The following is a 17,090-nucleotide window of genomic DNA, read 5'->3' on the forward strand; positions in this document are numbered from 1 at the left end:
TTTTCATATCTTTGTCACAGCCATTGCACAAAGACAATTAATGTATCTGATGGAACAGCTAAAGCTATAGGTACCAAGAGAAAATGGACCGAGAATTATCTGGTACGTCTGCGGCAGTGTAATCCGTTTTTACTGCACGATAATGAAGCTTCCTTGTGGTCTTATCTCCGACAATACATGGATATGTCTGCTTCAGGACAATGTCCATATCGGAAAACACATCTGCTACATGTAATATCCATGTTTTTATGGCCTCCTTGATGTATATGTTTCTATACCAATCCAAGGAATCCGTGGAAATGTTCGCATAAAATTGCATTCCCTCTGCTTCAGTTACGGCATAGATTGGCATCAGAATATCATATACACCACACAGAAAAAAATCACGACCTGCAACAGTCCTTAACCGTCGCCATGGATTTAATGTTTTCTGTATCACAAACTACATATTGCACAAGATCCAGATATTCTACACCAACATGAAGCACTCTGTATGTGACCTAATCTGTGACGTGATGGACCACTATTAATGATTCCGAAAGTTCATCCTCATAAATCTTGGATGTTCCAAGGCCACTGATCAAATTTTCCTGCTCCGATGGGATGCCGGTCCCCTACGTATCTCGCACACAAATCCCTGTACAGCGACCAGAACACTTCAGCTTTTGCCTCGTGTTCACATGATCAGCCATTTTTCTGTAAAACAGAAAGAACATAACTACTTAATCAATACTGATAAAACGACCCATAAATCATTTTATTGTAAGATCAGAGAAAAATAATAAAGAAAATGATCAGAGGCTTAAAAATATCTTTAAAACACGATCATGATACATTCTCATGAATGTTGTTTTTTACTTTTGTACATTTTATTATAAGGCCAGTATCAGATATATCTATGGAACCCACACGGACACATGATTTATATTGGATTGAAGAAATCACATAAATATCCCCCCTACCCCAACTTAAAAAAAAAAAAAAAAAATCTGCCATAAAGATAAAACCCAGCACACAGGCAATGTCAACATAATTATCATTCGTTTCCACCCAAAAACTTTAAAACTTGCCATATTGTCTATCCATATGTTTCTCAGTGTTTATTATCAAAACTGATTTCCGGAATTAATGCGATATTAACACATGCTTATCAGGTACTGATAAAATGGCATGAGAATAACGAAAATTAAGTTATCAAGAAATTATAAATTTTCTGTCTGAGAAAACTTTTCAACTTTCTTTCAAAGAAATACTGCACGTTGATTCCCTTATAGTTGCATGCCTAACCAGGGAGTACTTATGTGATGTTTCTAAGAAAACTGACCTACACACTATTCACTTTGTGTCCATATATGCTGATTATTACCATATCTCACACCATCATCGAAATTTCACATAAAACATTCAACAGCTGTGTAACTAAATTTCTACATTTAACAAAATCTTGAGCAATAAAAATTCTCAGTATTGCCCCTTACCTGTACAGAAGATATTGTGTACTGCTGTGCTAGTCACAAAGGAGTTTCTTTCTTTAGGGGGAGCCCGTTCGGTCGTGGAGGACCCTTGTAGTTGTTACCAGGAACGCTGTGTTCGTTATTTAACAGTGAACCATTTGACCCATTAATTATCTTTTCAGTCCTTTCAAGAGCTTTTTTAAACTGTCCATTAACCCCTTTGATTTTCGGATTTGTTACAATTCCGTTTCTTTTCGGTTTAGTGTCCGGTGATCGCATTTCCAAAGCACTCTGCCCCATTATGGGTTGATCACATGTCATTTGGTTTTGTTTTAACCGTAGTTTTTCTAAATTGTTTTGAAAATGTGCATGATTGACCAGCCACACTGGCTCCTCCGATAAATCTGCATTAGGGTTTGTAATAATGTTTATTGTAGCCTTGATTTCCTTGTGTTTACAGTTCGGAAATTTGACCGGTGACGGTCCGAGAATGTTAAGATTTCTTTCCGTCACTGGCGAAAGTTTCTGTTCATTTCCTACGATTTTCTGAACCTCTGTGTTTGGCGACATTGGTGGTGATTGTACAGGACTCTGTGGTTCACTGACGGGTGACAGGACACGACTGATTGGACGAGTGCGGTGTCGCGCCATTGAACACTGCTGTAACTGCTGGGTGAAGGTCAAACAGTCTCCATTTGCAGTGCTCGTGGCACCACTTTGTGAGCTTTGGTTTGTTGAGGATGTTAAATTACTAGAGGACTTTGAGGAATTATTAGATGCGTAAGACTTCCTCCGGTCAAATGTGGAATCAGGAGAGTCTGATGGTGAACTGTTCAACTGGTTTCCGTTGACAACAACCCCTACACCATTCATTGGCCCAGTAACAACTGATGGCCGAGCATCGTTACTAGACGCAGAGGAACTGCTCCGACTTTTACTACTGTTGGGAAGAATTGCACCGAATTCCTCTAGAATTTTACACACTTTGGAATGTCCACTTTTGAGCGACACCCTCACTGGTGTCCTTCCAAACTGATCAGCATGGTTTGGGTTGGCCTTGTAAGTTAGAAGAACCTTAACCACGGTTTCATGTCCTTCTTGAGCCGCAATACACAATGCTGTCGCCCCCTGGTTGCAGGTGTGGTCAACGGATGCTCCCCTCTCAAGGAGTAGCTGTACAATGTTATCATGACCTTGCCAAGCAGCTGACTGTAATGCTGTTCTCTGATCATTGTCAACAGCATTCACATTGGCATTGTATCGAAGCAAGAGTTCTACAACCTCAAAATGACCTTGCCAAGCAGCCACATGTAAAGCTGTGCGTCCTTCAAGGTCAGTACATTCGACTTCAACGCCCATTTCTAGGATAAACGCGACCATATCGACCTTGTTCTCAAGAGCCAGGATGTAGAGTGTCGAACGACCATCTGCATCTTTATAGCTGATGTTGGTTCCTATGGAGATAAGATATCTAGCCACTTCCTTGTGGCCTTCAAAAGCTGCCACTCGAAATGCTGTCTTTCCGTCATGTGACCGGTGATCCGTCGCAGCACCATGCTGAACAAGACAAGTGACCACTCCGAGATGACCTTCCTGTGCAGCCAGAATGAGAGGATGTCGGCCATCATTGTCTGTTTCATTTACGCGGGCACAGTGGTTGATAAGAGTCTCGCAGACCTGTAAAATATACAAACAGGAGAAAACATTAAATTGTGGTTACTTATATTGTCACAGAAATAGGAATAAATAAATACCAGTAAATATAATAATTATCATTCTTCATCTTCTAACAATAATCAGATCTTTCACTGTGATGCATTGTTATTTGTCATGACATCAATAAAGTGTTGTCATGACGTCATGATACTGGTGTAAAGACATCATATAATTGTTCTGTGCCTGCAGGCTGTCTTGCCCAGGGTAAAATAGATCTAGAGATATTTTTCACTCACTCAAGTTAAGAGAATAGTATACGTTTGTTTTCTTGGAAATTTTTGTACTACCAGGGTCAAATGAGGGAATGTTTTTCAAATGGAATATACATGTATATGCTCAGATGACACATTGAGGTGGTAGGGGGTGGGGGTTGTGGGTGGGGGTTGTGGGTGGGGGGTACTTTAATTTCTTCTCCTTTCATCGACTGGCCAAAACATATTAACACCTGTCTAATGTTAACACGATATTTCATAAATATTTTTACATAAACCAGAGAACTTTGAAAATATTTATATTCAAAGTCACTCAGGGTCTTAACTTTCGAAATAAATTCCAGAACATCAACAAACAGTTTAATACATGAAAAAACATTATTTCAATTCCTTCAAAATGTATGCAATGTGCTATAATCTGTTCCACAAACAGACTTGTATTTATAAGTGAATGGAAAGTTATTTAATACACGTAAGTAAGTCTGCGATGTACTTACTGGTACTAATACAATGTAATGCCCTAAGGTGTAAGTACTTACGAGCTCGAGTGTGAAACATCGATAATGATTGAGGTAATTTATAAAGGAGCGACTGTAAGAGGTGTGATAATATTGATTTACGTTCCAGAAATGTTCACTCAACCGTATCACGGTCATTGACGATGTTTTGACTTCGTCAAAATTTCGTCAAAATTCCACAACGGCATATGTCATCATAACATGATTAGTATTATGTCAAACAAAGATTTAAAATTCACCCTAAACCCAGAAATCAGTCTTGTATATTCTAAAGTAAGAGATTATTCTTCAAAATAAATATCAACACAAAATACTTATTCTATTAATAATGTTCAGAATAATTAATGGATATCTAAGCTACAAGGTTTTAGAATTAGTGGTCAAATACTGAATTATCTCCTCTGTGTTCAATAATTAATTATCTCCCCTGTGCACAATAATAAATTATCTCTCCTTAAATCAAAAACTATTATAAAGCCATCATTCTGAGAGATCTTTTATTGAGCCAGTCTTGATTTTTTTTTTTTTTTTGTATCTGCATTATTCTGGTGATAGTGCCAGTCTACCTAAATTTTAGACATGATTTTTACAAAGGTAATGATAATTGAATAGTAGAGTTATCTCCCTTAGAGGACTCAATGACAACTTATATATGAGGTTTAAAGGAAACAAAAACTGGACAATCTGTTCTTATAGGCATCTACATAATGGAACTTGAGTTACTATATGTAATAGTTTTTAAGGAGGTACTCGACAGCTCTGTTAGCTTTGTGTACGGTTTTAAATGGTTGACCTTATAGTCCTGATATGACCTTTCTCCTTCAATCTTTAATACTTCTGAAGAGTCCTTTACACAAAACTTGCCCCTCTTAGGAGTTGGTTTTGTGTCTGACAAATCTGGAACATGACTTGTGACTAATCCGACACTCAGATACCCATCATTTTAATCCCCTGACGGCCAGACACTTGAGATGGCTCTAGTCCTTCAATATTGTATGTTTGTAAATACTTTGGCCTTCGACATCATTACTTGCACATGTCTGTTTTTTAACCATTTTTGGAAGAAACTTTTTCATTCTCCTCATGTTAAAAAGAAAATTGGTGAATTTTCAAGATTTTACAACAATATTAGGAATTTTATAACATGTGAAATACATCCAAACTTAGCTTTTATCTTAAAATGATGACACAGCTAGACTAATTTGAAATACATAATTAAGTTCTAGTTTTCAGATTTTCTGAACATCTTCACATCAAACCTTTAAAAATTTTATGCAGGGACATGCCAAGTCGATACTTTGCATGTAGATAGGCAAACTTGACCATCAACAAGAAAACAAACAATCGCCTATTGTTGGCCTGAATATGTACACAATCAACCTGTCAAAAGAAATCTTGTCCAAACTGGACAGGACAGCATTATCACCTAGAAAGTTCTGGTCACTCCTGATAAGTATAACTGACCAGGACATCCGGCCAATAACATGGAGATCCCATCACCTTTATCCTGACAACTTTATCGCCCACACTCCACACAGACTATTGTACAGCCCAAGGCCAATTCTGACCCAGAATGTCTCTGCTCTGAATCAAGCAGGCGACTTTTGACCTTCTCACCTGTCCAGGGGAAGAGTCACAGACACCAGAGTCAGTTTTGGAGTTTCTGCCCTAGGTTTTTACCTGTTTACATATAGACCATTAAAGTTTTCATTAACCTTTTGTAATACAATTTGCCTATATATGTTACGAAATTAGCAATATCAATGTTTTTCCTTCAAACCATATCATATTCACTGAAAACAAACCTTATTAAACCAGGAAATGTCTATTTGTACCTTAAAAGAACAACATAATGACCTTGAACAACCATAATGACTCCAAACAAAACATAACTTATGTTACATGATATATTGGCGATTATATCAAGTCTTTGACAATAATAAAGAAATCTTTAGCTCCTTGAACAATTTTAGTCCTGGAGGAGGGACAATATTTTGATAAATACAAGTAACTATAAGTGTAAGAACACCAAGCACTACTAAAAATAAAAATATAATCAGCTGAGAGCTAAAGGTCTAAAACGACTCCAGATTATTGACCACCTAATACTACTTAAGTTGAACATAACAAGTGTTAAAATAGCTCTCTAATTCTAAACCATAAATGACCGATTATACAAATAAGGTCACATCGCCAAATCTAAGGTCAGACAGTATTGACCTGTGAAAGTATGTGGTCGATAATATACAGGAATACACCTATATACACAATATTTTGGTGCACTGCGATAAACAAATATTGAATTTTTACTATCCAATGAACCAGATTAATAACAATAACAACTTCCTATTGAGGGGGAGGACCTGTCAATGTGTCTCAGAGTCTATCATAAATCATTGAAATAACAAACATGCAAATCCTCACGTAATTATCAACAAATTCTCTAATATAAGGTGTTCGTGTTGTAATTTGAACAGTACCTTTTCATTCAATATCCAAAACACATGCCTTTATTTATCTTAACAATATGTATGAATTGGGAAGGAACAACAAGCCGTATAGCTAATTATATAAGTAGGTGTTAGGTGTGGGTGGGTGCACGCGATATTCTTTTCTACTTAATTGCACTGTGCTTGCAATCAATTTTTGAGTTCATCATGACATTGATGAAATTTTTGAAATCTGCTGTTTCATTACTGCTTTTAAAATATGAATATACATGTACCATAAGGAAAAGAAAGTACCCCATATTCAACCCAGCGCCCCTCCCCTCCTATAAGCGCCCCTCCCCCTTTTGAGGCCTCAATTTCAATTGCCTGACAAATAAAGACCAAAACTGTAGAGGTTTGCAATATTTTATCTTTAATCATCTTTTCATTTTTAACAAACTGCCCTGGGCCCTTATTGGATCAAATACAGTATATAAAATTGTCTGAAGCATTGAAAATCTTTATGGAATGTTTTGGAGAATGGCCACCAGAGTCATCCTTTTCTCCAGTAAACAGTTTCCCACCAAACAAACACTGTGCTTTGACCTTTGAACATGCAGAGTTAGGTAATAGTGTCACCATCAGAAATAACACAATAGTCCATGGACCATTATTGATCTAAAGGTTCACAGTTAGAGTTGCTTGGTGACCCTTTTCTGTACAGCTGTAAGGTAGTTTAAAATCAATTCAAATGATGTAAAACTTTCTCAAATGACTCAAGTGCCCTGGAGCCAGTTAATTTGTGGACAAACAGAAAGATTCCAAAATTGAGGTGATGCAAGAAAAATTCTAAATCAATCATTAGCCATGTATGCTAACTATATGTTCAATGGCATTCTAATTTCTTTAAATACGATTCTTTGATAAAATCAGGTTTTTTTCTCTCTCCCAAAATTTGAGGTTTAATGGACCTTGCAGAAGTCAATATCTTACTTACACCCAGTAAACAAGAAAGAAGACCCTGGAGTAACCATTCACATCAATAATATTCACAGTAAACACAGGCTATTATTGTAATGAGTGATGGACATGGAACACCTTGACCTCTGGTCAGTGGCCGTAATTGACCACTTTATCCATTACCTGAGGTGTGTATTACTACCTTACCTTTACAGCCAACCTGTTTTATTGTCGACACTAAAAATCAAATTATGGGGCAGTAAAATACTGTCAATGTAACTCAATTATAGGCCTGGGAGGTAGTCGTGGAATCTACCACATCAAACTACGGTAAAACTACTGTAAAGACAAAATTCTTGAAATCAATTGATGGCCTTTATATCAAGTCACACCATTCTGACTTTCTCAAAAAAATCTTAAACAGCCAAAGATCAGGGAATACAGTTTGCATCTAGCACCAAAAAAACATAGTTATCTCCCTTCATCAAGATAGTCTCCCCTGATTAAATATTGATCTAAAAATGTAGTTATCTCCCCTGATTATAAGAAGTCTTTCTTGACTTCTGAAGCTGACTAGAAATTGGAAGGATAAATAACAAATCACTTTCAGCATCAGTCAGGCCTTTGGCAAGGCCAGCTCCACAGCTCTCGGGGGAAAATAAATAAATATACCTGTTCTTGCCAAAAATCTAATCTAACAACTACTAAGTCATTTGCTGATTGCTAACATATCACCTGACTATCATTTTCTACAAGTAATAGCTCTGGCAATCATCAACTTTGTATTTATATGTAAATCATGAGAAATATTCATATATCTTTCACTAACAGTATACCCATGAGGGGAACATAAGTGTTCAGATATTTGTGTTACATTAAGTATTTTACACATATCTCTCAAGCTGAGACTCCTGTACACTTTCTCCAAACACTTATACTTACTGACACAGTAGAATCATCATCAGGATAAAATTCAATTTCCCTTATAAAATAAGGAGCTGAAATTACTCAACAAGCCAAGAATCTATTTTTAATAAGTAAAATAAAACCTCTGGCTTATTGTGATTGTATCTTCATCTGCAGTAGCTACAGGTGGTGAGGAAACAGGTCAATTATGTTAAGAAGTATGTCAACGTGTGCCAAAAGCCTGAGGCTCCTGGAGAAGGCCAGTGTATGATGGATGAAGAATGCAGACACTGGCTTATAAAGCAGGCAAATAGGATAAATGTCTGACAGAGAACATATGCAGGATTTATAACCCTTTTACTATTAAAGTGTTATTGAAACATAAAATCAGAGAACATTAAAATAATATACTCAGTAATCAAAGGAGCAATGTTATTGCCTTTTTTATTGTACACTTTACAAACACAGTATTTTATTATTTTGTGGTTTATTAGCCACAAATATTGAACTTTGTCACTTAAATTCAGAGAGATTTTGCTATGTATTGACAATTACAGTTACTGGATATAGCTTTTACTGACTGTAGTTATGGGCCGTTTGGTTCTGGAACAAATAGCAGGAACGACTTGCCACTTTGACTTCATATGTTTTTGAGCACTAAATGCTGTTTCCAACCTGTCATAATTCTGTCTATATTACCCCACAGGTTTCACAACAGAGGTATACTAACTAATGATACATACAGCATAAAACATGGTCCTAACTGTGCCTAATGCTATTCTACAGACACAGAGTCATGCACTTCTGAACTAATTCTCTATGAAACCGCCAGTTACAAGTCACAGTGAATTAACTGTTAAACAACTAAGTAATGTACAAACACAGCTATACCATAATATAAAGATTTGTCTAAAAGTAACTTAATTATCTCCAGCATTACATAGTAAGAATGTTCAGCATCCAGCCTTAGGGTGGATTTTTTCTGACTCTACCATAAATACAACTCAGTGTAACTTATTCTTATTGCAGGAGTCATCCATCGTCAGTTGGTACATAAACTTCAGGCAAATTATATTACTGGGCTGATATGTGTATACAAACGTACAAAACAATTACAATTATTGTGTCAGAAAACTCTTACAAAAGGTTTTTTTCCACTTTCAAAGATACAAATCCTTTTTTCTTTTCTTAATGAAACTTCATTTGTTTCATTTCCTTCATATTTCTGAAAATATATGGCTTTCTAACAAAGTTAACCTTGGTATATTACAGTTATCTCCCCTTATTTTGAAGTTATCACCCCTTACAATTTACTTAAATGAATTTCATGCTTTATTTTTTCAAAGGCAAGAAAGTCATTGAAGTCAATGCATTAGTTTCATTTCACAAAGTATCATGTATATGTGCACATAAGTCATGAGAAGATATAACATACACCCTTAAGTCATGAGAAGGTAACATACAGCCTTAAGTATATACAGCATACCAGGAACTGTACAGCCACCTGAGAATCTTCATTAATATGATACAGAATGCAGAGTTATATATGATTTTGGCAAAGAATAGGGCATTCTCTCCAAAAAATTCATGATAAAATGACAGAACCTTTGTCACTGAGAGTCTGAGCCCAATATGTAGGCATCATTGTTGTTGGTATGTTGGCACTTTAGACAGTGCTGGTGGAAAACTGGATGAATCTTTCTTACTGTCAGGGAAGATTTGGATTCTGTGATGTATAGACTGGAGACTGGTTCCACCTTAGTAAGGGTAAAGCTTTGAGAATGTTTCTACCGAGGAATCGCTTTTGTGATGTAATATGGCAGACTTGCCGAATCTTTTGTCACTGTAATATATTGCTACCAGGGCACATCCAGCTCTGAGCGATGGAGTCTACTCCATAAATATTCTAAAACGTCTCAAGGACACTTTCGGTACAATTCAATTTAGCCTAATGTATCTCAACTTGTCAGAATGATACTGCAGGAATCATAGTGTAACACAGGTGCCTTCTTTTATTGCTCTTAAATTTACTTGTAAAACTTTTTTTCTAACCTCATCACCACTTATCATTTTGAAATCCCACCCCTATGTCTTGAGAATACCATATGAAATCCTGAATTCTAATATCAATAGGTACAGTCATGTAGGCAGTGAATCCTGAAATCTTATCACCTCTTATCTTCTCAGCAATAAATGCCTGCTCCTACTGACAAATCTCCATTTCGGAAAATCTAAAAGGAAAATTTGAGTCTGTTTGGTACGTTCATGCATACCCTATTAATCCCACCACCCTAAAAAAATTTCTTTGCCATAAATCCAGCCGACATTAATCAGATAATCCTTCATTCTTTTTATTCCATTATTCACACATATATTTCAAGCATAAACAAACCTTTAAAGATACCAAATTACAAGTCCATTAATCTAATCTATCTGTCTCAAAATCCAGACACTTTTGGTGGGAACAGAAGCTCCTCAATTGCATCACAAATAAAAAATTTGGCCTGAGAACAAGATTGAGCGGAAGAGGAAACCCATTATTATATCCATTGTGTACTGTTACCAGTGTCTCTCAGTATCTAGGTAATCTATAAGATTGTTATACAATACACTTCATGAATAATGCAATACGCTAAACAGTGATCTCATTAACAATGATGGGTACAATGCCGATTCTTCTGGGTGCTGTCAAATTTTTTGTTACATATATGACCTTGACCTGTATTGAAAGAATGTTGACACAGAAAGATATCAACATTTTTTTAGTTCCTCTTACAGAAAAGTTATTAGAAATGAAAACAGGTGTCTCTTTCGCTGTTGCCAATTGACAAATTACGTTCAAACAACCAAAACAAATTGCACGATCATTTACCTATTAGGCTGTGGGTTATGACCACTGTAATAGAGTTATGAGACTTGGCACTAAAACTTTCAGGGTGTTATATTACAAAGTAATTCTACCACAATACAACTCCTCTGTTTAATACAAAATACTGTTTTATAGCAAAATACACTCTATATATTAACCTCATTATCACTCATAGTGCAGATATTCAAAATAATACAAAAGCACTAGACACCCTGCATCCAAATTTCAAAGAAATATGAGAGCCGTCAAATCTGTTTAATGACCTTGAGCCTAAAATGCCATATTGCTTTGTTTCTGCCATATATACAAATCCTGTGATGGATAAAGGGAAATTTAGAATATTAGACTACATGGAGAATTATCTTAATGGAAACACTTTCAATCAAATTAATTTCAATTAAATGGTGTCTTTCAATTTATAATAAGTTCCTTATAGGTACTACTGACAGACGATATAAACCAATGTGAATAAGCCGATGTTGTGATAAAATAAAGGGGCTTAAAGAAAACCTATACCTAACCCTAGCCAGCATGTCAGTGTCCCTGGGATACACCCAATAAGCCCTAGCCAGTCCATGTCCAGTCCCTGGGATACACCAATAGGCCCTAGCCAGCATGTCCAGACCCTGGGATCCATCCAATAGGCCCTAGCCAGCATGTCCAGACCCTGGGATCCACCCAATAAGCCCTAGCCAGTATGTCCAGACCCTGGGATACACCCAATAAGCCCTAGCCAGCATGTCCAGACCACCCTGGGATACACCCAATAAGCCCTAGCCAGTATGTCCAGACCCTGGGATACACCCAATAAGCCCTAGCCAGTATGTCCAGACCCTGGGATACACCCAATAAGCCCTAGCCAGTATGTCCAAACCCTGGGATACACCCAATAAGCCCTAGCCAGTATGTCCAAACGTTAACCCTGAGATACACCTAATAAGCCCTAGCCAGTATGTCCAAACCCTGAGATACCTGGAGAACATTTCCTGATCTATCTCTATACATGTTGATCCCAGAGTCCTTCCGACACCCACCGAGCTTCATTGTGTCTGTATATTTACTCTGTCCACAGGCTTTGTTTTTCTTGTCAATAATTTACAACCTGGATTTGACCTAAACTCAGCGATTAGGATATATTTACATTGGATATCCTGGTCTGTACACACTACAGTCCAGCCTCCAGTTATCATTACTGCTATCAGGCCTAAAACAGGGTGATCAACCATCTCATCATGTAAATACAGAAAGGAGATTATGTTCTGTTTACAGACACAATATAACTACACCAACATTTGTGATAACAGAAGCCTGGGAAATTCATTTCTGATATCGGGTATCCTTATTTATATTATTTTAGCATGTTAATTTTGAAGAGAATAAGTACACACACAAACTTTATCTTTATGTTGAACAGGTACCATGGAGAATTTAGTCTGCCATTGATAACAAAATTTGGCCTGTAAAAAGTTCTACAATCATTGATAATGATTCAGAAAAGACAAAAATCATCATTTAACTTTGGACACCTGCACAAAAGTGAAATTCTGACAGATGCAAAGTGTATCCTGCCAGCAACAATAGGACTTAAATATAGTTGATTGCTTTAATCGTTCGGAATAAGACACTCATGCAAACACTGCCGGAAACAAGACCTAAAATGGTCCTCATACTTATACAGATAGATATAACTCAAGCCCACCCTTAAAACTCTGTCAATAGGATGCTTTTTAAAACTAGGTCAAAACAAGAATTTTATCCTTCCAAAACTCTCCAATTACACTAGACCTTCAAATAACATTTATCTGCAAAAACTAGCAATTGACCTTCAAATATTGCAAGAATGTTAAAGGTCAAACAGATTCACAAATGTGCTTAAATCCCACGAATAAGGTCAAAAGTGCATACAGATTTCCTGAGGTTTGCCTCATCAAAAATTAACATTTCTACGGTATTTTCTGGAATATGTCAGACAGTTTTCTCAAATCTTTGGTGTCTTCTATGTTATTGTATATATAAAAGCTAATCCCTACAGCTTTTCCCTCCTTCAATAGCGAAAGTTAGCGTTTTAGCTCATGAGTGCAGAAAAAAACAGATAAGATTCAAAACCTAACGAGGTGCTAGAAGTTCCTTTATCTTAAAAGATTTGGAACAGGAAGAATTAACAGGCTTTCTCTGTAATAAAACTCAAGCATGCAATTACAGCGTTTTCCTGTAAAACTAGTCATTCTGATAGAAAAAGCTATTAACCGACGTCAGGCCATTATCTGCTCAGGTTGACAGCTCGGAATACTGCTCCTCTTGGTAAAATCGGAGAATATCTTGAATTTAAATCTCCTGACATTTCATTTTAAATGAGCGTCACAGGAAACTTCGTCTAATCACAATTAATTGATTCAAACATTTTATGTTTGTCAAGACGGTCTTAAATTATCTTCATTTGTAAACCTTTTTGCCAGATGTTGGAGCTTTATTACTGACAGTCAATGTGCGGAAGGAAAATCATTATATTTAAATGGCTACACAATTGAAAATCCTACCCTATCCAAATAACAAATTATCACCTACGACTTCAATGCCGCGACCTTTGATCCCAAGACAAATAGATTGAAGGTCACATGATTGTCGCTTAATTCAGCAAATACAAATATCAGGAAACAGTTATTGTCGAAATATAAATGCGCTGTGCTTAATGTAAATAAATCCTCGTTGTTGTTGTTGAACAAATTCAATAGCGGAGATAAATCGACAAATGTATCGTGAACAGTTTAAACAATATGTTACATGAATTCATCTGTAATGATTTTGGCCAAAACACATTTCTCATACTTGAATGGATATTACATGTATAGAATTTGTAAATCTCACTCAGAAGATCAAACATATTGAACACAATTGACATTATTAACCTGAATATAGGTCAATATGATTAAACTGTTAAAATGTCCAAAAAGGCGAGACTCAGTGCAGGAACACTTCAAACCTGACCTACATTTATTCATTCATACACAAAGCAAATAACAACAAAGACATTTTCACATCAGTGATAATTTCAAAACTATGTCACATTTTTGAAACGGTACCTTTTAATATGATGGCAGATGGCCAGGCTATATTTCAGCCCGTTTAACAAACGTGGCCAAATTAGGTATCCAACCTTACCCCTCAAAAAGCCCTCAGATATGGGACTAAACTTGTACTAATAAATAAAGGGGTAAGGAAATGCTGTATTGGAACATTGTCCCAAAACATTTAATTTATGCTAACTCAGCAATATTTTAGCCGACAACGTAGGTCATTTTGACATAATAGCCTTCCCCAGCCTCCATACATGCTATTATACATGTGCATGAATAAATATCTGACCTAAATCTTAAACAATTGGTATAATTATCTAACTCTATAAATAGAACAAAATGTAATATATAATCCCCAATGCACAAAGATAATCTTTTGAATCTTGAAAAACCAAATTATATATGTCAAAGAAAAAAGCTGTTCAAAAATGAAAATAAAGAGGCATTTTTTGTAGGCTGGTTAATATTTTTGATAGGATATATACTTGTTAAGAAGATTAACAAGATTCATTGAAATTCATAAATGTTTGACCATTTTCATATTCATAGTCTTGAAATGGTCCCAAAAGTGCAGAAAGTACTTTCCAGCAATGTTTTTCCTTTGCTAAATCTGAGAACTTAGATTTAGACCGTTTTTCATAGAAATTAGAGAGAAAGAGAAAAAAAACCGACAAAATTAAACAGCAGTTTCTACAAAACATATGCTATAATGCATATGAATGGAATTGTAGTAATTGGTACCTTCTAAGAAACATGTGTTGGGTGTAACGATTCGCTAAGCACAGTTTAATGTTGAACATAGTGAGAACAATTTTATAACAGATATATGAAAACAGCTACATATTGACGATGCCTCCACACCAGATGTATGTAATATCTCAGTAGAAACCGTTGAATCGTTAGTGAGTGGCGACTCTCTAATGATTGTTACAAGCTTCAGGTATTGACGAAGCCTTATTGGTGTCAGGTACCTGCAGGTATGACGCAATGCAAGTTTTTTTGCCTATCATGATGATCATTACCTTGCAAGAACTATAATATTCCTAGTGTTAAAGTGTACTAAATGGGCAAAACCAAAAATACCATTCTGATATATTACATTGGAGTGAAACATGTTTATAAAAATGGCATCATGGTTTGAACCATGTTTTATATACTGTATACAAGTTGTGAAGAAGAAATCCAAAAAGATAAGATTTTTTGTTTTATATACTGTATACAAGTTGTGAAGAAGAAATCCAAAAAGATAAGATTTTTTTTTTTTTAAATATTAATAGCCTAACCTTCAATACCGTATTCTACAAGATGATTGTACAACACAAGGTAAATGATGAAAAAATGGTTAGAAAAATGATCTGACAAGAAACAGATTTCACTTTTCATTGACCTATTTCCAAACAGTTTGATATGGTATATATGGCATCTACAAAAACAAACAAAAACATCTGAACATCATCCTTACAACAGAATGAACCTATCTGCCACAAACCTGACATAACATTGCCGACAGATTCCATAGTTCTACACAACATTTAGTCGCATTACTGACAGATACCACCACTTTTCTCTTTTTATTCCTTCCACCTGGAATTATCGAGAAAGGTTCACATGGCGGAAGAAGTAACATTAATACTCAAGAACCTTGAGATCCTCAAAGCATCGTTCAGAGGTTAAATAATATTCATGATGAATTTGGTAAGAAATAAGATAAATATTTGTTTATATTTTTTGTAATTCAAACTGGCAGAACATGAACTTGTATAATTATTATTTCAACTTCAAATCTATTAGAAATATCACAATAAAATCCTTGAATTCTTTGCTCTCTCAATTGTCCTCAGTTTTGAATTCAGAAAAATCAGGTATATGTTTATGAAACAGCCCAAACAATACAATGATTTAGGGGAAAATTTCCTACCAAAAATCTTCTGACAGTAAAATGGCATGATTAATCTAGAAATTTCATGACAAGAGGATGAGGAAATTAAACTACTTAAATTTGAAAAATTTACCTTCTTGTACTCACTTGTATGATGTATTCGTTTTGATACTTGTAAAAAATTGGGTCAATATTAAGCTACTGTGACGACTGGGTCACAGCTCTGGTGTGACAGAATATGATAAAATACGATTTAACTTCTATAATTTCATGCTTCAATGTAAACCAGTGATTACCCGATTGAAACCTTAGATGGACCGTTAGACACCCATTACTTAAAATGTACCCAGAATCCAGATTCTATAAAAAAAAACTTCACATTAACAGCTTTCTAGTCGAGAATAAATACCAAGGTTTACATATAGCAATACGGATATTCTGTAAACTACTCTCATCCACTTCGAACAGGAATTGATCCGGGTGAATAATATATTTCAACAAAGCACCTACTTGACACTGAATGTAAGAGTCATCATGATCTGAATTACCTCCCCTGACTATTATTCTCTGAATCATTGAATTGCAATGTTTTTCATTTTACGTCTCCATTTGCGACTTTCATAGGATAATGATATACACTGAATATATGAGAAAGTCACAATCTTAATCATTATCAGATCGGATAGCTCCTCCCTGACTAAATTCAATCACCACGGTAACGTGAGCACAAGGAAGGCAGACATTGAATGACTGTAACTATTGAATTTGGACTATATTTAGATGCCAAATGACTGTATCTAATATCGCTTTGCTGACCTAGGATCATGATAATGTATCAACCATATAAGGAAAAGTGGATTCAAGTTACACAAAAAATACCCACCACAGTCAATTTAATCTGTGAAATCGGATTAAGAAGACCTTTAAGTGTTTTTCATCTGTATCACATTGTGTCCCCACTGAGAATGTAAATTCTTCCTGTTTTGATACAAAACTCGCTCAGGCACAGTTATACCTATATTCATTATTGATCTTACGGTTCTACAACAAACCAAAAATCCAAGTACATCTTT

At 35.7% G+C, this 17,090-nt stretch overlaps 1 protein-coding gene across 2 annotated transcripts in view; it reads right to left on the reverse strand.

The window, feature by feature from the left end:
* Positions 1-1,478: 1,478 nt before the first annotated feature.
* Positions 1,479-17,090, reverse strand: part of LOC138328271 (ankyrin repeat domain-containing protein 50-like) — a 62,031-nt gene continuing 46,419 nt past the window's right edge. For both annotated transcript variants that reach the window (XM_069274999.1, XM_069274998.1), the window contains exon 3: positions 1,479-3,131. In XM_069274999.1, coding sequence (XP_069131100.1) covers positions 1,512-3,131 — 1,620 coding nt within the window. In that variant the 3' untranslated portion in view covers positions 1,479-1,511. The remainder of the gene's footprint in view (positions 3,132-17,090) is intronic.

This window comes from Argopecten irradians, chromosome 7 (assembly GCF_041381155.1).
Source record: "Argopecten irradians isolate NY chromosome 7, Ai_NY, whole genome shotgun sequence".
NCBI lineage: Eukaryota > Metazoa > Mollusca > Bivalvia > Pectinida > Pectinidae > Argopecten > Argopecten irradians.